Below are 19,118 nucleotides of genomic sequence, written 5' to 3'. Positions count from 1 at the left end.
CAAAATTTTAGGTTTTTTGGATTATTCTCGAAAACGGTAAGTTTTATCGAAAAAGTACCTCGGAGCAAAGTTGTAGATCTTAAAATTCTCTATAAAAATGGTTCCCATGATTTTTTCTCTAAGACCCACTATTTCCCAGATATTGCGCTTGTAAGAATCATGTTCTACATAGTATGCACACATATGCCACGTATATACATATTTAGGTACTCAAGCAAGCAAAAATGCCTACTCGTGCCTCTTCTATGTATACATTATACTATTCTAAGAAAATTTACTCTAAAATGACCGCCGGTCCCTTACCGAATCCCCTCTACTTGAATAACATCTGGCCTTGAAAAACATCTGCCTATTCTTTTGTCCATGTGGTGTCGTTCACGTATACCTGCTTCTTTAAGGGCCGAAACACATAAGCGCGTTGCGGCGCCGCGCCGCTGAAATCGGCAGTGCGCTATAGCGGTGCGGCGCCGCAACGCACGACGCGAATTCCAGCGTTATGACGTCATACTTGTTGACAAGGATGCAGTTTGTTTATAACACTCTTGCAAACAACACGTGTCAACCGAGAAGCAGTTTTAAAATTAAAATGTCTGACGTTGACGTCGATCTGTTTATATCTTCGGTTCAGGAACACCGTTGTTTGTGGGATACTAGTGACGAAACCTATAAAGACAAATTTATAAAACAAGAAGCATGGAAAAGCATTTGTGAGATCGTTTATGTTGATTACAAGGAAAAAAACTCAACCGAAAAATCAAAACTGGGTAAGTAGTAACATAGTATTTTCTTAGGTTTACGCGATCACTATTCACAATAAAACTACAATTTTTACTGTAGTAAAAACGTAAAAATCTGATCCGCGGTTTAAATTGTAAAAATTGTAGTTTAATGTAAGTAGCATGTATCTTTTTTTTTTTAATCATATGAAATACACCATTTATTTTAATGCCCTATGCAAAAGATTTTCTCTAAGTTAAAATTATATTTTTTCTCGCGCTCTTATTCAAAAAGGTAAACAAATACTATAAATAAAACCAAATTGCCATTTAAATTGTTTATTCGCAGTTCACAACATGTTAAATAGTTTGAATCAAATGTATTAAGGTATTATTTGTATTTTGAACTGAGTAGGTATACGAACATTCATATTTTGTTTAATTGCCAACTTAGGGCGCCAACATCACTGGAAAAGTAATTACAAAAATCATTCCGTATTAGATGTGGGCTTAAATTATTTTCATTTGCTGTGGGCAAATGCAACATTTGCAGATCAGAATCATCAAAGATAATGTCATCGGTCGCTTGTACTCCATCTCGATTCAAAACAAAGTTGTGCATTACACAACATGCCTTGATAATGTCTGTCGCAAATTCGTATTGCACATTCATAGATCGATGAAATATGCGCCATTTATTGGCTAGGATGCCAAAAGCGCACTCGACATATCTTCGGGCACGACTCAGTCGATAATTGTAAACTCTTTGTTGTACCGACAAATGTTTCCCTGAGTAAGGGCGCATGACGTTATTCGAAATTGAGAATGCTTCATTTCCTACAAAAACAAATGGAGTTTCATTTTGAGAACCTGGTAAAGGCTTTGGTACAGGAATAGGTAATTTGCGTGTCATAATCAAATCATAAAGTTTAGAGTTCTGGAAAACGGTAGAGTCACTTTCCTTGCCATACGCTCCTATATCGACAAAAATGAATCTATATCTAGAATCTACAAGAGCTAATAAAACTATTGAATTATAGCCCTTATAATTGTAAAACAGTGATCCACTGTGCGCAGGACATGTAATACGGACATGTTTACCATCAAGAGCTCCTATGCAGTTAGGAAAATTTGCTTTCTTGTCAAACTCAATAGCGACATCTTCTAGAACCTGTTTTGTTATAGGAGGTATATTTTGACTTGATAGATGTTTCCATATGGCGCGACAAACTGTCCTTACAATTTTTGCTATTGTACTTGCTCCTCGGAAGTAATTCGTATGCATGGTTTTAAAGTCACTGCCGGTTGCTAGAAATCTAAAATGAAATAATAATTAGTAGGCAAATAATAAAATAATACAAATGTAGGTATAATCAAACTCAAACTGCGCAGGTAATAGTGTTGCCAAAGGAATAGATTTTCAAAGATAGACAGGTAGTTTTTCAAAGAAGTACTCAAGAAATATTTTACATTATGGTTGTTCTAGGCAAAGTCAATCAGTTTTTAACTTGCCTAAGTCAAGAAAAAGCAGAAAATTGTTCTTTTTCGGCGGCCAGCCATTTATATGAAATTGGATGGACCGAAAGTACTTATGAAAGTTATATCAAATTTTATATGTAATTTTATATGTAGTATAAATGGAATCTAGGGAATTTTAGTCTTTATTACTATTTTTCACTTGTGAAGTTATTTGTTGCAGGTAATGATTTAGTCAAGAAGTGGAAGGCCATAAAAGATAATTTTGCTAAATATCAAAAAAAACTAAAAGATGCCAATCGATCAGGAGCTGGAGCTGCAAAAATTAAAGAATATCACTTGAATAAACAATTACAGTTTTTGAAAAAGGTTTCACAAAATGCAACTGATTCCAGTTTATGTGTAGCGGAAGGAGATATTGAGAATGAAATAACGGCATTGCCTCGTTATAAAAGTCAACCACGAAAACGAAAGGCAGATGATAAGGATGATATTGAAGAAGATTTATTGGCAATATTAAAAACACCGGAGAATAGACATTTTCATTTTTTCAAGGGGATTTTACCATCTCTACAATCGTTAAATGAGAATCAAACATTGATATTTCAAAGTCGGGTGCTTCAAATATTAACGGACATTCTTCAACCTTCAATTCATCAAAATACACATCACGGCTATAATCAAGAATATCAGCATCAGGGTTATAATCAAGGATATTCAACTATGAGATACGATAATACGGTTCAGAGTGGCTACCACACTTCTACTCCTAGAAGTTCGATTACTGAACAGAGGACTACCTCATCATCAAACCAACAACGTCCAATAAATTCACCATTTTTACTGGACGAAACGTCAGCTACTTCCTATGTTTCACAAGATGAGGAGTTTGATTTTTCTTAAATTGATCATTACATTTTTTAAGGCCTATTAAAGTATTCTTAAAGTAAGAAAATTGTATAATGCAAAAAGCTTAATTTGATTCTGTCTTGTTTCATTTGAACCTGGCTTTGTACCACTAGGTACCCCCAAACCATGAACACTAGTGATGCAAAATTTTTATCGACACCCCGCTAGTACCACAGGTGTATAAAGCCAGGGGTACAAATAAAACTAAACATTTGATTCCGAGTGCCATAAACATCAATAAAAAAAAAATAAGAAACCTATTTGTTTTACCTTAAAGTTAAGCCCAGCATTTCCAAAGCAGTAACTGGTTTCCTTCCTTTATTTTTTTTCTTCTGTATATATTTTGATAACTCGCTTAATAGCTCTTCAAATGATGATATACTCATTCTAAAGTAGGCAACAAATTTTTTTTCGTCTATCTTTAATGCTTCGTATTTTTTAGAAAAGAACTCGCCATTTGGATTCATACACTTACTTAATGGATGTATCCAGTATCTTCTTTGCCGTATTTTTAAGATAGAATAATGTCTTCTTAATAACAAATAAGCAATAAGTTTATTACGATCCATCGCAGAGAGACGTCTATCCACACTCAAAAATCACGAGAAAATGGTTACCCTACCATAATGCCCTGTTTCGCGACGCCGCAACGCGGCAACGCAACTGCCGATTTTGGCGTTGCGGCGCCGCAAAAATAAGCAGTTTGCGTTATGTGTTTCGGCCCTTAGTGTTGAACGAGCAGTTCGAGTGACTATACGTATTTATTACAAGCGTCTACTATTGAAGTTAGTGCTGATTAATATTTAACAAAAAATATCACAATTTTGCTTTATTTGTAATAAACTTTTTACTGAAGATGAAACTGTTGTGGTCAGTCGTGGAATGCCAACTTTAATCGATGCAAGCGTCGCGAGAAGTGATGAGTTTGTTGATTATTTAAGAAGCCAAAAATCCGTTACAATTCACGTGGATTGCAGAAAATCATACACCCGGAAAACTTCAATCTCTGCATCAAAAAGACAACGTGAGGAAGAACAGGCCAGTACTTCAAAAGTAAGTCCACCTCATACTAGAGCGCGAATAAGTGAATCCAGCTTTTGTTTTAAAAACAACTGCTTATTTTGTGGCGATGAAGCGGATGAAGAAGCAGAAAAGAAGAAAGTGAAGATTTATCGCCGAAAAATTCATAAAGTTTCTACACTTACATTCAAAGATTCCATTTTAAAATTAGCTAAAGATCGTTCTGATGATGTGTCAAAAGCGGTCTTTGCGCGTATTAATTTTCAGTATGATTTAGTTGCTGCTGACGCTAAATACCATGACAGTTGTTACAAATCCTTCCTGAGACCTAATACTGGCGGTAAAATTGGCCGTCCTCAAAGTGAGGCTATAAACTCTGCAATGGAGGAAATTTTCAATTTCATCGAAAGTAGCGATGACTGCAAGTTTTCGTTAGATGAACTGAAGAATGTTTGCCAAAATGTAGCTTTAGAAAACGGGATTATAAAAATACGATTGAAATTAAAGTATGGTAGTAGAATTATTATTACAGAGAAGCCTGGAAAATTAACATTTATTTGTTTTGTAGACAATTACCAAGACATTTTAAGTCAAGCCTGGTCTGATAACAAAAACTTGAATGAAAAGGAAAAAAGGTGGAAAACTTTAAAAGCTGCGGCAGAAATTATTCGAGAAGATATTCAATCTTGTGTGTTTGATAATACTATGTACCCGCCACCGGGTAGAATGTTTGAAGATATAAATAACGATATTCCCGAATCATTATCTTTTTTTTTGGGACAAATCATTCTTAAAAATAAGCGTCATAATTTGGATCATTTAAAGTTAGTTTGCACAAATATTAGTCATAGCATAATGACTGCTGTTCGGCCTAGATCCTTCAAGTCTAAATTACAGCTGGGTCTTTCAGTTTTTTTCCATCGGCGGTTTGGTTCAAAACGGCTTATACAAATTTTCTCATCGTTTGGTTTATGCGCATCTTACAGTGAAACAATGAAGTATGAAGCAGCAGCAGTTTTCAGTCGCCCACCTCACATTTTATCACCAGAAACTGCCACATTTGTTCAATATGTTGCAGATAATGCTGATATCAATGTAAATACTTTGGACGGTAATAATACGCTTCATATCATGGGTATTATACAAATTGTAACTCCCAAAGATTCAGTATTACTAGAACAGCCGATGCCGCGAGTAACTGAAGTCCTTTCAGCTAAAGATTTTGCAGCCAAGGCTCATGTACCTATACAGGTTTATCAAAATACTGGCGTAGTAGGATATAGCAAAATAAATGTGCGAAATTTTGAATACGAAAATGAAACAAAAGTATCTTTTCTAAAAAAAGTTGATGTGATATGGTTCTATGGAAAATGCAAAGCTTTTCCTTTACCTGGTTGGAATGGTTATATTGAACACGTGACTAGCAATATTGTAGACTTTTCAAAATCAAAAATTTCATTTCTGCCATTTGTTCAACAGCCTGCAAGTAATTACAATACGATATACACAACTTTACTTTGTGCTTTAGAAGATGCTAAACGTCACAACCATACAGTTTGCATAATTACTTTTGATCAACCTCTGTTTGCGAAAGCTCGCGAAATTGTATCTGCTGCACCTGAAGGATCGGAATTATCAAAGATTATAGTGAGACTGGGAGGATTTCATTTGTTAATGTCATTTTTCGGCGCAATAGGTTATATTATGCAAGGAAGTGGTTTAAAAGAAGTGCTTTCTGAGATTTATGCTCCTAAGTCTTTAGAGAAAATGCTTAATGGCCATGCTTACGCGAGGGCAGTTCGAGCTCACACGTTACTTCAGCTCACTTTAGCATTAACAATATTAAAAGAACTAGCTATTGATGATTTTATGGATGCAGATCTTATAATTACAGTGGAAAATATCCTCGATAAAACTCTTTTATATTATGACATTGAAAATGATAATAAGGAAATATCTGAACTTTTACTTGATTTATTTAATAAAAAGTTAATGGAATATCAGAAACGAGGACCAACTGCACAATTATGGGTACAGTATTTTCGGATGGTGTCCATTGCAAAAGAATTTATAAGAGCTGAACGTATGGGAGATTGGCAAGCTCATTTGAACTGCGTTAAAGAAATGCTTCCTTATTTCCATGCATCGGGGCATTTACCTTACGCTAAGTCTGCGCACTTATACTTGCAGGATATGCTTCAATTAGAGGAGGTAATTGATCCTAGTGTTTATCGAAGGTTTACTGAAGGATTTTTCACTGTTCGACGTTCTGATAAACTCAGTTGTGGAACTTCAACAGATATGATTATCGGACAATCAATGATGAAATCCATGAAAACAGATGGTGGTATTTCTCGAGGACGAAGTACAAAAGAAAGTGTAATAAGCAAATGGGTTTACGGAATGCATGCAATGAACACAGTGTGTGACGAGTTGGAAGATCTTGCTAATGTTCGAATGGACACGACAGATCAACATGTAGATGCGAGCGATTCGAGAGTTAAGAAAGATGCTAAAGATATTAAAAAACTTCTTGACTGGTTTTCATCACATGATCCTTTTCCCGAAATTAACAAAATCTTATCTATTGCTTCAGGAGTCGTTGGTGACGATAAGATTAATTGTCATAAAGCTCGTGAAGTTGGGATTGCCTCGATGTCTAAAATGACTGGTCAAACTTTCAATCATATAAAATTGAAACGCACAGATAAAGTACTTCCTCTTTTAGCTGTGAGTAGCACTGTGAAAGTTCACGACGAAGAAGTACCAATAGACCCAGTATTATTATTTCAACGTATGAGTGTCACTAAGACTTTTGAGGATGAAATTGACAAAACATTTTTCGCATATGATTTAGCTCCTTACCCGTTGTCACTCTTCGATGCAGCTGGAATGCGTAAAACAATGAAGTCGGCTCTTTACGATTGCTTTCAATCAGTCAATGCTGAGGTTGATTGTACAAACGCTGCTTACGTTATTGATGGGGGATATCTACTACATCACGTTGTGTGGGATCGAGAAGACACCTTTAACGTAATTTTTGAAAAATATGTTCAGTATTTACGTAGACATTATGGTCATACAGTTACGGTAGTATTTGATGGCTACAGTGACACAACAAAGAACATAAAAGCTGCAGAACAACGTCGTCGTGCTACAAAAACATCCTCAGGTACCGACATAATGTTTGACGAATTTATGACAGTTCCAGTTAATCAACAACATTTTTTTGCAAACATTAATAATAAATCTCGTTTTATTTCTATGTTGAGTAACAAATTAACAGCTGAAAATATTGCCGTGAAACAAGCTCCTAATGACGCCGATGTCCTCATAATTGAAACAGCAATAGAACAATTTAATGCAAGAAATACAGCTATTGTAGTGGGTGAAGATGTTGATTTATTAGTACTACTCACTGCAAGGACTCCATCTGATAAAATTATTTACTTTTTAAAACCTGGGAAGGCGCAGCAACGGACAGAAATATATTCTTCAAAAAGTTTATCAGCTTATCCGAAATGCCAAAACTTTATTTTATTTTTACATGCGATAACCGGATGCGATACTACGTCAGCAATGTTTAGAAGGGGCAAAAATTCAGTATTAAAATTATTTGAAAAAAATGATTTGATTGACTGCGCAAAAGTATTTACAGAAATTAATTCTTCACCTCAAATACTAATTACTAAAGGAATTCGGTTTCTTCTTGCGGTTTATGGAGCTCCAAAAAAAAATGATTGCATAGATACGTACAGATATTTAACATTCGTAAAAAATACACGAAACAAAAAGCAAGTACAGCTATCTTGTCTTCCTCCAACATCGGCATCTGCTACTCAACATTTGTTTCGAGTATACTATCAAGTTCAGACATGGCAAGGCAATGAACTGAACCCTGAAGACTGGGGTTGGAAATTGATAAATAATACATTGGAACCGATTCGAACTTTACTGCCCCCTGCTCCAGAAAAACTTCTTAACACTATTTTTTGCAATTGCAAGAAAGGTTGTAGTGCCAAATGGGGCTGTAAAAAAGTAGGATTGCAGTGTTCTCCAGCGTGTACCAATTGCCAAGGTGTCTCTTGCTCAAATGTTCAATTAAATACAATAGAGGAAGATTCATGTGATTTTGATGAAGAGACAACTGATTCATCTTCATTTGAACAATTTCTAAGCGTTCATCAACAGGAAGGAGAAGAAGAAGAAGAACAAGAAGAAATTGAAGAAAACATGATTGTTGAAGTTGAATATGAAGAGTATGAGTCAGATTAAAGTAATAAAAAAAAGTTAGAACGACAGTTAAACTCAGTAACCCATATCAATAATCTTCATACTATTAAATAATTATTGTTCCTGAAAATAACGTCATAAAGGTTCGTGGAATAGGCCTACCGGGGATACCACGTTAAAAAAAATGCGCCGAGTACACTACCTCACAGGTGGTGTGGAAATGTGTGCATATTATGTAGAACTTGATTCTTACAAGCGCAATATCTGGGAAATAGTGGGTCTTAGAGAAAAAATCATGGGAACCATTTTTATAGAGAATTTTAAGATCTACAACTTTGCTCCGAGGTACTTTTTCGATAAAACTTACCGTTTTCGAGAAAAATCCAAAAAACCTAAAATTTTGACCTTGGGCCCCGAATAAGTCCCTAAGCTCACATGGGACTGATGGGGACTTTTGACACTTTATTCCTTGTGGTAAACCTAAGGTCTCTACAAAGATTTGACTCTGTCGGAATTTTCTTTATTTGATCACTATTTTTATGTCTAAAATGACCGGACTAACTGTAAGAATACCTATTTGTTTAAATTTTTCACGAAGCGATTCGCGTGATCCAAGTTTATATATTGATCGTACGGCTCTTTTCTGTAGTATAAATATACTTTCAATATCTGCAGCTTTTCCCCACAGCAAGATCCCATAGGACATAATACTGTGAAAGTATGCGAAATAAACAAGCCTAGCTGTTTCAACATCGGTAAGCTGTCTAATTTTCCTGATTGCATATGCAGCTGAGCTGAGTTTACTCGCTAGGCTTTCTATATGGGTACCCCACTGTAGCTTACAATCTAAGGTCACTCCTAGAAAAACAGTGGAGTTTTCTATTTTAAGTGTTTCTCCATTTATTATGTTTTTATCAATTTTTTTTACGTTAGGCAAAACAAATTCCAAACACTTGGTTTTTTTTGCATTTAAAAGTAAGTAATTAACAGTAAACCAGTCTGACACATGTGACAAAGCACGGTTTACGTCGTCAAAATTATCTTTGTTTCTATCAGTCTTAAAGATGAGAGATGTATCATCTGCGAACAGTACAATCTCACAAGTGCCCCTGACATGGTGTGGCAGATCATTTATATACACCAGAAACAATAAGGGACCCAAAATTGAGCCTTGTGGGACACCCATTAAGGCAGATGATCCCTTAGACTTTATGTCTTTTACGCATACCCTTTGAACTCTATCACTTAGATAAGAGGCAATTAAATTGAGTGCAACGTTTTTGATGCCATAGTGGCTTAGTTTTAATAACAACGTTTTGTGTTCAACGCAATCGAATGCTTTGGACAGATCACAGAAAACACCAATGGCATTCTGCGAACGTTCCCAGGCATCGTAAATATGCTTTATGAGTCTTGCGCCTGCATCCGTTGTACTACGCCTTTTAGTGAAGCCGTACTGCTCCGGATGAAGTAAGTTATTTACATTAAAATGATTTAAAAGTTGATAAAGTATAATTTTTTCAAAGACCTTACTAAGAGTTGGCAAGATTGAAATAGGCCTGTAATTGTTAAGGTCATTTTTATGACCGGATTTAAAAAATTTTAGAATTTAAGTATGATTATTTTATTTGATCAAAATTATGAATTATATGCTAAGGATGACAATTGAAAAAAAATCTAAAACTGCAAATTGCTTTTTATTGTTAGGCCCATGTTTCAAACAATTTCTATTTAACTTTCTACTGCTAAAACACCAATTGGCCTCAAAACTCATAAAGTTTGTTTGAGTTTTTCGTTTAGGTATATAGAATGAATGAAGAAAATCCTTCCTCGTATTTTCATGGTGGGTCAACTATCCATACGGGTAGGCATCTATCCCCAAAAAACGAGATCCACAAAAACCAAAAATTAGCAAAATCTGTAATTTGTAGGGCCAAAAATACAAATCACACTTAAACATAAAGGATTAAGCTAGATTCTTAGTTAAATTCAAAGAAATTATTTGTATATTTTTTTTTTAAGAAGGTTATTTCACGATTCGTAACAATAGAACCAGGGAAGCTGGATCTATTTTGCCTAGTGAAAAGGCAATGAAAAAGAAAAAGAGAGGAGCTTATTCACAGGTCGTATGTGACAAAACCAAGCTGGCTCTCGTTCGCTGGAACGACAATAAGCCTGTCACCCTGATAAGTTCATTTGTTGGATGCACACCTGTGCATAAAATAAAGAGATATTGTAAGGTAGAAAAGCGAAAGTTAGATGTTGCCTGTCCTCAAATAGTAAGGGAGTACAATAAGTAGATGTTAGCAAGGTGAGGGATGATGAAATAAATAAATTTATAGAAATTACAAAAATTATAGTGGATGAAGCCGGTTTGGGAGAAGTTGTTCACAAAATGCTCTATTAGGTATCATTGATATTGATATTTCTGACGAGTTATCAGGAGTATTAATGACAGTCTTCACTTGTATGCGAAAAAAGGAAAATGATCCAACGGGCCACCAAAAATATCTGGGTTGTGTTGCTACAATTAACAAAAGGGAAGTCAGCATTCAAACGGTGGTTGACAAAATAAAATCTACAGGGATCAAAATAGAAGTCAATGAGAAAGAGACCACTCAAAACATTACGCAGTATGGTCTTGTTAATCATCATATTCCCTTGTTACAAGGCATTAGGTTTCCTCCAGAAAGAAGAACAGGTGTGTTAAGAAGTTTAGGTCCGTTGGCTCAGGCCATTCTCATGGTGATGGAAGAAAAATACTTTACTAAACTCAATAGCGCATTAAGTACAAGCCTCCAAATGTTGCCCATGGCCTCCGAAATCATTTCATGCCTTAAAGAAGCAAACAGTCCAGGAAGTGTCTCAGGAGTACTAAAAGAATTGGGCGACATATTGCTTATAACCACTGCCAGAGCAACACAGAAGATTTATTTTCCACTACTTCTTTGTTTCTACATGTGGTCCAAGAAAGGCAATGGTTTCCAATGGAGATTTTCTGGATCGCCTATGTTAAAGTTGTACAATAGTTTTGCAAAAGATGTCAAATTCAGAATGAGGTCAGGAGCATCACCCTTATTAACATCAGAAGCTATCTTCCATGCTGTTTGGTACATACTTGGAAGATTCGCAGAGAGCATTCTGCAGCAAATAACCAATCATCCTAAATTCCACCAAAGAAAGGACATGAACAGCATATTCCTGAAAAGGAGTGAGAAAAATCCTATATTTATTGCTCCTATACAATTTAAATATGTGTCGAAAATGGCACAAGCGCTTTTGACTAAAAGTTTAAACATTGATCCAGTATCGACAAGCAAACCTTCTTTTTCAGGGTTCAGGAAAAGAACATTTACACAAGAATTTCTTTCGTATCTATCGACAGGAAAAAGTGCTATCAATTATAGTTCAGATCCCATGCAGTAAATTAAAGATTCTTTGGTGGATGATAAAGATTCTGAGAAGGTATTGAATGCAGGTACTAAAAGCTGGGAAACGCTCAACGGAGGGGAATGGGTAGAATGCAGCTTTGTACCTTTGGAAGGGAACATTAAGTTCTTCGGAATTAACGCTTAGTTTTAAATTTTGATAATTTTATTTTAATTTTTCTTTCAAAATCTAATTTTAGTTCCATGTATTTGTAATTTTTTTAAAATAAAAAATTGTAAATTATGCCTGATACTCCGGCTTTTACTACATTTTTGAAGCACTTTTTGCTTTGTTTATTCCGGTTGTTGTTGTATAGCTAGCAAGCTTATGTCTCCTTCCGGGCATGGAGCTAGGATGGTAATAGAGTATCTTGATGGAAATGTCTCTTTAGGGATGTTCACGATGAAGATATTGGCTAATTTTGCGAAAGTTAGCGCGAGCTTTATCTCGCGGAAATAAATGTGTCGTTCCATTAAAGGGTCTAACCATTGGGTTAGAGAGATTTTAGTTCCAGACGCCCTAACCTCGCTTTGCCTCGAACGTTGCTCTCCTCAACTATGGCATAGTGTTGAGGATTGGGTAGCAGGGATGAAAGCCGGTCTCTTAGTATATAATTACTTGAAAGCTAAGGAGCATGTCCTATGCTTGACAGTGATTGGTGGCCTCCTCAAACAGTGCGTGACGTAAGCCCACATGGGAGAGGAGATAAAAACCTTCTTTGATAAGAATTTTGGTGGAGGTGAACCCCTCGCCCCCAGATCCAGGAGGCGCGCCGCTCATTGTAATATCCTCTTTCCATTGAGGATGACTCCCGTTGAGGCCGTGCAGGCTATTTGAAAGAGCGCTCGACATATCAAGGAACCAGCGTGCTGGAATACTCATTTTGTGCGTGATAATAGTCATGACGATATCTGGCGTGCAGGAATCTCGTTCCTAAAATTGGATTTTGTCGCACGTGATTTCTTTGGACACCGTGAGTATGTAGCTGCTGTCTCGAACGAATATTCTCAGCACGATGATAGCGAGAAAAATTTAATAGAAATCTTAATGCTGGGTCTAGCGTTAACAGAACCAGGCATCCCACGCAGCATAACTTGTGTCTAACACTATTGGAATAATCCACATCATCCAGAATATTCGTTGGTCCGGAAGATTGAACCTAGATTAGGATCCAAAATAGGATCCATGAGCATAATAGCTATATTGGAGCTATTTGAAGCGACAATGGACAGTATTCAGCACGTCGTTAACACGTTGGCTGCTGAAAACACAACATTTGTGTTTTAAAACTACGTAACGCGTGTGCGGCTCGAACACGCTAGGCGTGTTAAAATAAATGTACCTACAAGGATGCGGCCGAACACGCTGGGCGTGTTTTTTCGGCGTTCTGCGAGTGCGGCAAACACAAACGCTGTGTTGTTTAAATATACTGTTAGAGCGGCCTTTACGCAACAAGTTTGTTATACGTTACCGCAAGTACGTTTTATTAAATATTAGTTAAACGTTAACGCAATCACGTTTTATTATATATTAGACAATATACCTACTTAAAATTCGTTGTTTTGTGAGTTATCTAATCATTATACATGAGTGTTTTTCTTAATAAGTCCCATGCAATCGAGAGAATCGAATATCACACGTATAACTAACAAGTTCATATAAAAAACATGTTTTCGACCAAATATTTGCAACAATAGTATAATACCATCGATCACTAAATAATACCCACCTAGATAATTGCATTGTTTTAAAATATTTTATAGGGACGCGAAGTAGATATTGATATCGATATAGGATCGTCGTCCTATATTTTAGCATACTCTACAATGTTTTTCTGCAATAAAGGTATCCGCAACATAAGTTTGACGTCTATTTGTATATTTTTTAATATTTGTACGCCTGAGTTCGCCTGCACTATTTTTATTGGTATCGGTATCGTCAATAATTTATTTTATAAATATCGGTTTGCATTCCATTATACCGACAGAATTACAAAACGATGCATCCGCATCCTTATTTTTTCTTATCGTCTTAAATAAACGTTATCGGTGCGGCCAGCGGTTCCAATAAACTACTCAGGAATAAGTTACTATTGTTTCGAATTTAAAAGTAAATTTAACAATGGTTCTGTATATTTACTGGAAGGATTATTATATTTAAAATGCATATTATTTTAAAATTTGCTTCTTTGTCGGCAATCCGCATTCGTATGTAAGTAGGTATTTAATACTGTTTTTTTACTTATTTATTTATCATGATTCGTAAATGACATTCACAAGTTACACACAGGTTAACGTTGCCGCGATTTTGAATATAGTAAAATAGTGTATCTACCAGATGTAAAGCCACTATATTAAAAGCTCTTTAGAAAATGATTATTTTTGAAAAAAAGAAAATCTGTGTTGACTACATTAAAGTTTTATTCTATTTTATCCAACAAAAAAATACAAATTGCTATTCATGTTGTTCAATAAATAAATGAGAAAATACGAGTGATGTAATAACACACCTGTTGCGTAAAGGCCGCATAGCTGTCGCGATAAGTTTAAACACGCCAGGCGTGTGGGGCCGCAAGCTCGTAGCGCCTGTTTCGAATACGCTTCACCAGTGCTGAAAACACGCCTAGCGTGTAATCCTGCCGCACTCGTGTACCGTATTTGTTAATGTTAGGCAGCAGTCAACGTGTTAATACTGTTTCGTTTGAAGATTTGACTAACTATGATGAAATGGCGATAGACCTTATTTCTAGGAGATGGCAATTTCAATTCCCAGACAGTAAGGCCATACTGTTGCCTACTCTCTGTGAAGTGTTGCCTTATATTTTCACAAAGGCATGTGTCGATACTAAGCGCGTTAAGAACGCCTTATCTCCATACGTCAAAGGAGAGGATTATGCGTTACGGACTGTAGTGCATGGACGAATTAAAGCTCTTTATCCTTACTTATATCCCTAAAGTTCACGTTCCGTCTATCATGATAACAGAGCGTCTTACCACCTCCCCATTCATTGTACTGGTATCTGAGAAATACGGATACATAAAGGTATAAAACCTTCTTAGTGGAAAGTAGAGACCGTTTCGTGCAAGAAGCAATTGACTTTGCTAAGCAGGTGAAGCAGTGCCAATTGAAGATGTACGCCCGCAACAAGAGTACATCACTGATGTTATGCACAACATTCCTGTAGTCGTGGAAGTCTGGTCACCTGAACATGATCCCCTATGGAAAGACTCCTTCATTCTTGATGGTGAGACCGGCGTCACAAATGAAGATGCCACACGCGAGTTCGAAGCTGATGAGGCGGGGTTTGTCAACCTTCTACGCAGTCGGTAGGATTTCATTCGCGAATTAAAAGACGAATATAAACGTGAAATTTGAGAAAAAAGACGGTAGCCATAGGCTTTTAATAGTATTCGCCGAATCTGCGAAGAATGTTCCTGATCTTCGTGTTACTGTGGTAAGTGGCATAACTTGTCTTTGCTAATTTCCTATGGCATAACTTGTCTTTGCTAAATTTTCCTCTCCTACCAAAAAAAAACTAATCTAAAAAAAAAAACCCTAGCATATCTACACTCACCAACTCATCATCCATTAACTCAGATTCCAAAACTAACAGAAAGATGTCCCTAGACATTAGCACACTATTGAAATATATCCCAAACTTTGATACTACACAATCACAACAAATATATAAATTCATTAGATCCTGCGACTCTCCATTTACCTTAGCAGATCCCGAAAACACACAAATCTTATTAGTTTGTGCAATAAATAGCATTATAAGTCCAAGTGTACCTGACATACACTGTAAACAACATGCTACATGGGTGGACCTTAAGTCATACGTAATAGAAAATTTTTCTAATGTGAAAACAATTTCTCATTTAAATCTGGAACTACAGTCGATGTTTCAGAAACCAGGAGAAAGCATAACTGATTATTTTCATAGAATAGATTGGTGTCGTAGCAAAATAATAGAAAAATTCAATGCAGAGATTAAAGATGGCACTCTACTAGGTCGCATGGCTACAACCGAAGAAACCGCGCTAAGCTTCTTCGTAAACGGTCTTAATAATGAAATAGGCGGATTAGGAATTTAGGATTAGCGAAATAGGAAATGCAATCGCGGCCTGAGAGATTTGCCCGAGAGTCGCAGGTTCAAATCCTGTTTCGCAAAAAGCTTTCGTCAAATTTTTCATTGAAAATACAACTATTAGCTGTAAGCGAATTGGATATTTGCGTGAAATAACGAAATATCGCGCAGAAGGAAGACCGATAGTTTACATTGACGAATCGTATGCCGATTCATAGCATACCACTTCGAAGGCATGGAGTGATGGTAGCACTAAAGGTTTAAAAAAAAAAAGATATCAAAAGGTCAACGTGTCGTAATTGTACATGCTGTATCCAAATCAGGATTTGTACCCAACGGCCTTTTGATGTTTAAAGCAGGTACGAAAACCGGAGATTACCGGATAACATGAATTATAATAATTATGAAAAACGGATACGCACACAACTTCTGTCGAATCTCCCACCGAGATCAGTGATTGTGATAGATAATGCACCCTATCATAACAAATTAGAGGATGCAGCGCCGACGTCAAATAGCAAAAGGGCAGAAAAATGGTGGCATGGCTTAGGGCAAAAGATATCCCTTGCAGTTCTGACATGCTGAAACCAGAACTGTATAAATTTATTTCTATACATAAAGAAAAATTCAAAAAATTTAATATTGATAAAATTTTAGAACAGAATCACACAATATTACGGCTTCCACCTTACCATCCCGACTTGAAATGGCACGGGCATCCATAAAAGGTTACGTGGAGAAAAAAAATGTCACAAATAATATAACTAATATTGTAAAACTAGTGGAGGAAAAAGTAAATAGCATGGGTGAACAGGAGTAGACTGCACTATGCGACAAAGTTATTAATATTGATGAAGAAAATGAGAAAAGTGATGACATCATAGATGACCTAACTGAAAAAATAATAACTTACGTGAGCGATAATGAATCAGATGAAGAAGATTTGGATATTTTTTGGGAAGAGAGTGATTCGGATGCGGAACCATCCACTAGTAAGGGAGATGTTTTTATGGAACATTTATCCTATTATAACCTAACCTATATGTTAAATAAAATAACCTATGAAATAAACGCGAACTTTTTAATTTAAATAAAAATAAATTGACATAATTTAATAAGAAATTCTCGAAGTTCACTCCAGATAAGGTTTATTTGAATAAAATTAAAACAATTGCATAAAATTTGATGTTCAGTTGTTTCTTAATTTGAAAATATTTATTTTTAAATTAAATGACGTATAAATCAGCCAGCAACCTTAAATGATACTGATATCAAACCTTTTTTTGTGTTCCGCTAAATATGCCGGTGTGTGTATGTTTTACAAAACTTGGACATGAAGAGAGTGTGAGATGTGTGAAAAATACTTTACTTTCAAATCTAATCTGGATTATAAGGAAAAAAGACTGAAATTTCCTGGAAAATAGATATCAGCCTGGCAAGAATATAAGAGATGTTCAAAAACAAAATGACGCAAACATTAACTGAGATACTGCGTATTTGGTAGCTGATTCAGATTAAGTAATTCTGCAACCACGAACCGAAGAATTTAGGGCTATTTGCCCTCAATAAAGACTTAAAAAATGTAGTCACAAATAGTGTAGTGGTTAGATAACTGTGCAGCGCAAAATAAAAACTGGACGTTCTATTCTTATTTACTCTATCTTGTGAGTTCAGACCAAGTTAATTTTGAAACAATTATATTAGAATATTTAGAAGTTGGTCACGCGCACATGGCAGCAGAAGAATTTAATCATCAAGTGGAGCAATCCATGAAAAGGAAAAAAAAACATGTAGGATTTTGAAGATTTTCTCCAAACAATAAACTCCAAATCCCTAAAATGAGTGGAGAGGATCCGCTAATCGCTGCAAATGCCGCCGCGCCCCGCGCTTCTACATCGGAGAACGAATATTACCGTGAAAGTAGTTAATGTGGATGACGACCTTGAAATTCTTCTCCTAGAGCCTAGTTAGGTGATATGTGTGAAGTGACATTCGTCAGAGGTGTCCACATCATTCATTACAAGACAGCCATAATGAAGTATACTCACTCGACTTTCTCAGATTCAAAAATATATAATATGGGATACCGCCTCCAAAACTAAAGAAAGAAAGAGGAGATAGACTCAAGAATGTAAGTCAGCAATCATACATAAACTGAAACCCTTAAGCCGGGCGGTCAATTTCACGCGTCAGTTGAACTGACGTCCATCCAAAATTTGATCGTGAGTACCTAATCATCAATCCAGAGTTTTAACTGAAGACCGCCGGGATATTTTCCGTGACTACCATAATCCAACCCGGCGTTTCACGCCAAACTGCCCGTGAGTGTGCGATAGTCACTCCAATGGCGTCAGTTCGCTCGCAATGCGTAGTTTTTGTCAAAGAATTGAATAGTATATTAAATAGTACCTTCATGTAATCCTTTAGTACACTGAGTATTGCTTCACATGTTTCTGGAATGATGACTCCTAGGCACTGTGGAGATATTGCATTTGGCAATTTTAATTCTTCATAACTAATAGCTTCTCTCATATTAGTATCCTGTTTAGCAATATATGGAGTAACAAGTTTTAAAGCTTCAAATATGTAGATTCATCCATCCTTAAATAATTTCGCCAGTCACTGGTTATAGCAATGACTTATTTAATAAATTGACACGAGTGAATCGATTCCTTTTTTTAAGCCATTCTTTCATCTATAGCATTCTTTCTTGGTTTTTTGGTGAGTATATGGCAACAAAGCAACAATTAATGTTTCTTCTTCGGAATCAGAATTAATTTTTTTTGGCCCAAATAGGTTGTACACCTTCTAACAGCCCGAGAGTGACGCCAGTGAGTGGGGAAATTCAGTTGGCCTAAACCATTTGGAGTGACGCTACAGTTTTACGTCTGGACTGACGCAATAAACTGACTGTCAATGCCCGGCTATGCCATACAACGGGGAATCATTTTGGTATAATCTACCTACTAATAAGAATTGTGTTGATCTTAGTCAGGTTTATGAAGAAGACTAATTAAGAAGTAATTACCTTACAAGGCTGTGATTATATGTAATTATAATTATTTATTGTTTTATAAAACAATAACTAATTATAATTAAATAATTGTTTTTTAATTTTTTTTTTGAAAAATATAAGGCTGATTTCTGTACTTTGTGTTTTATTTTATAGCAAATGATTACCAGTTTAAAACGTACTCCAGTTTATATAGGGTAAAGGGTTTTAAGGAGCTAAAAACTTACAGGTA

General features: G+C 35.9%; 1 protein-coding gene across 1 annotated transcript; it reads left to right on the top strand.

Annotated features, from left to right (window-relative positions):
- Positions 1–552: 552 nt before the first annotated feature.
- On the top strand, positions 553–3,937 carry LOC120633834. Its single transcript, XM_039904196.1, has 2 exons — positions 553–764; positions 2,416–3,937. The coding sequence occupies exons 1-2, from the start codon at positions 587–589 to the stop codon at positions 3,093–3,095; spliced, it is 858 nt and encodes a 285-aa protein (XP_039760130.1). The 5' UTR covers positions 553–586; the 3' UTR covers positions 3,096–3,937.
- Positions 3,938–19,118: the final 15,181 nt, after the last annotated feature.

This window comes from Pararge aegeria, chromosome 22, assembly GCF_905163445.1.
Source record: "Pararge aegeria chromosome 22, ilParAegt1.1, whole genome shotgun sequence".
Classification (NCBI taxonomy): domain Eukaryota; kingdom Metazoa; phylum Arthropoda; class Insecta; order Lepidoptera; family Nymphalidae; genus Pararge; species Pararge aegeria.
Note: the sequence above shows the minus strand (reverse complement) of the source record. Positions and strands in the feature narration are given on the sequence as shown.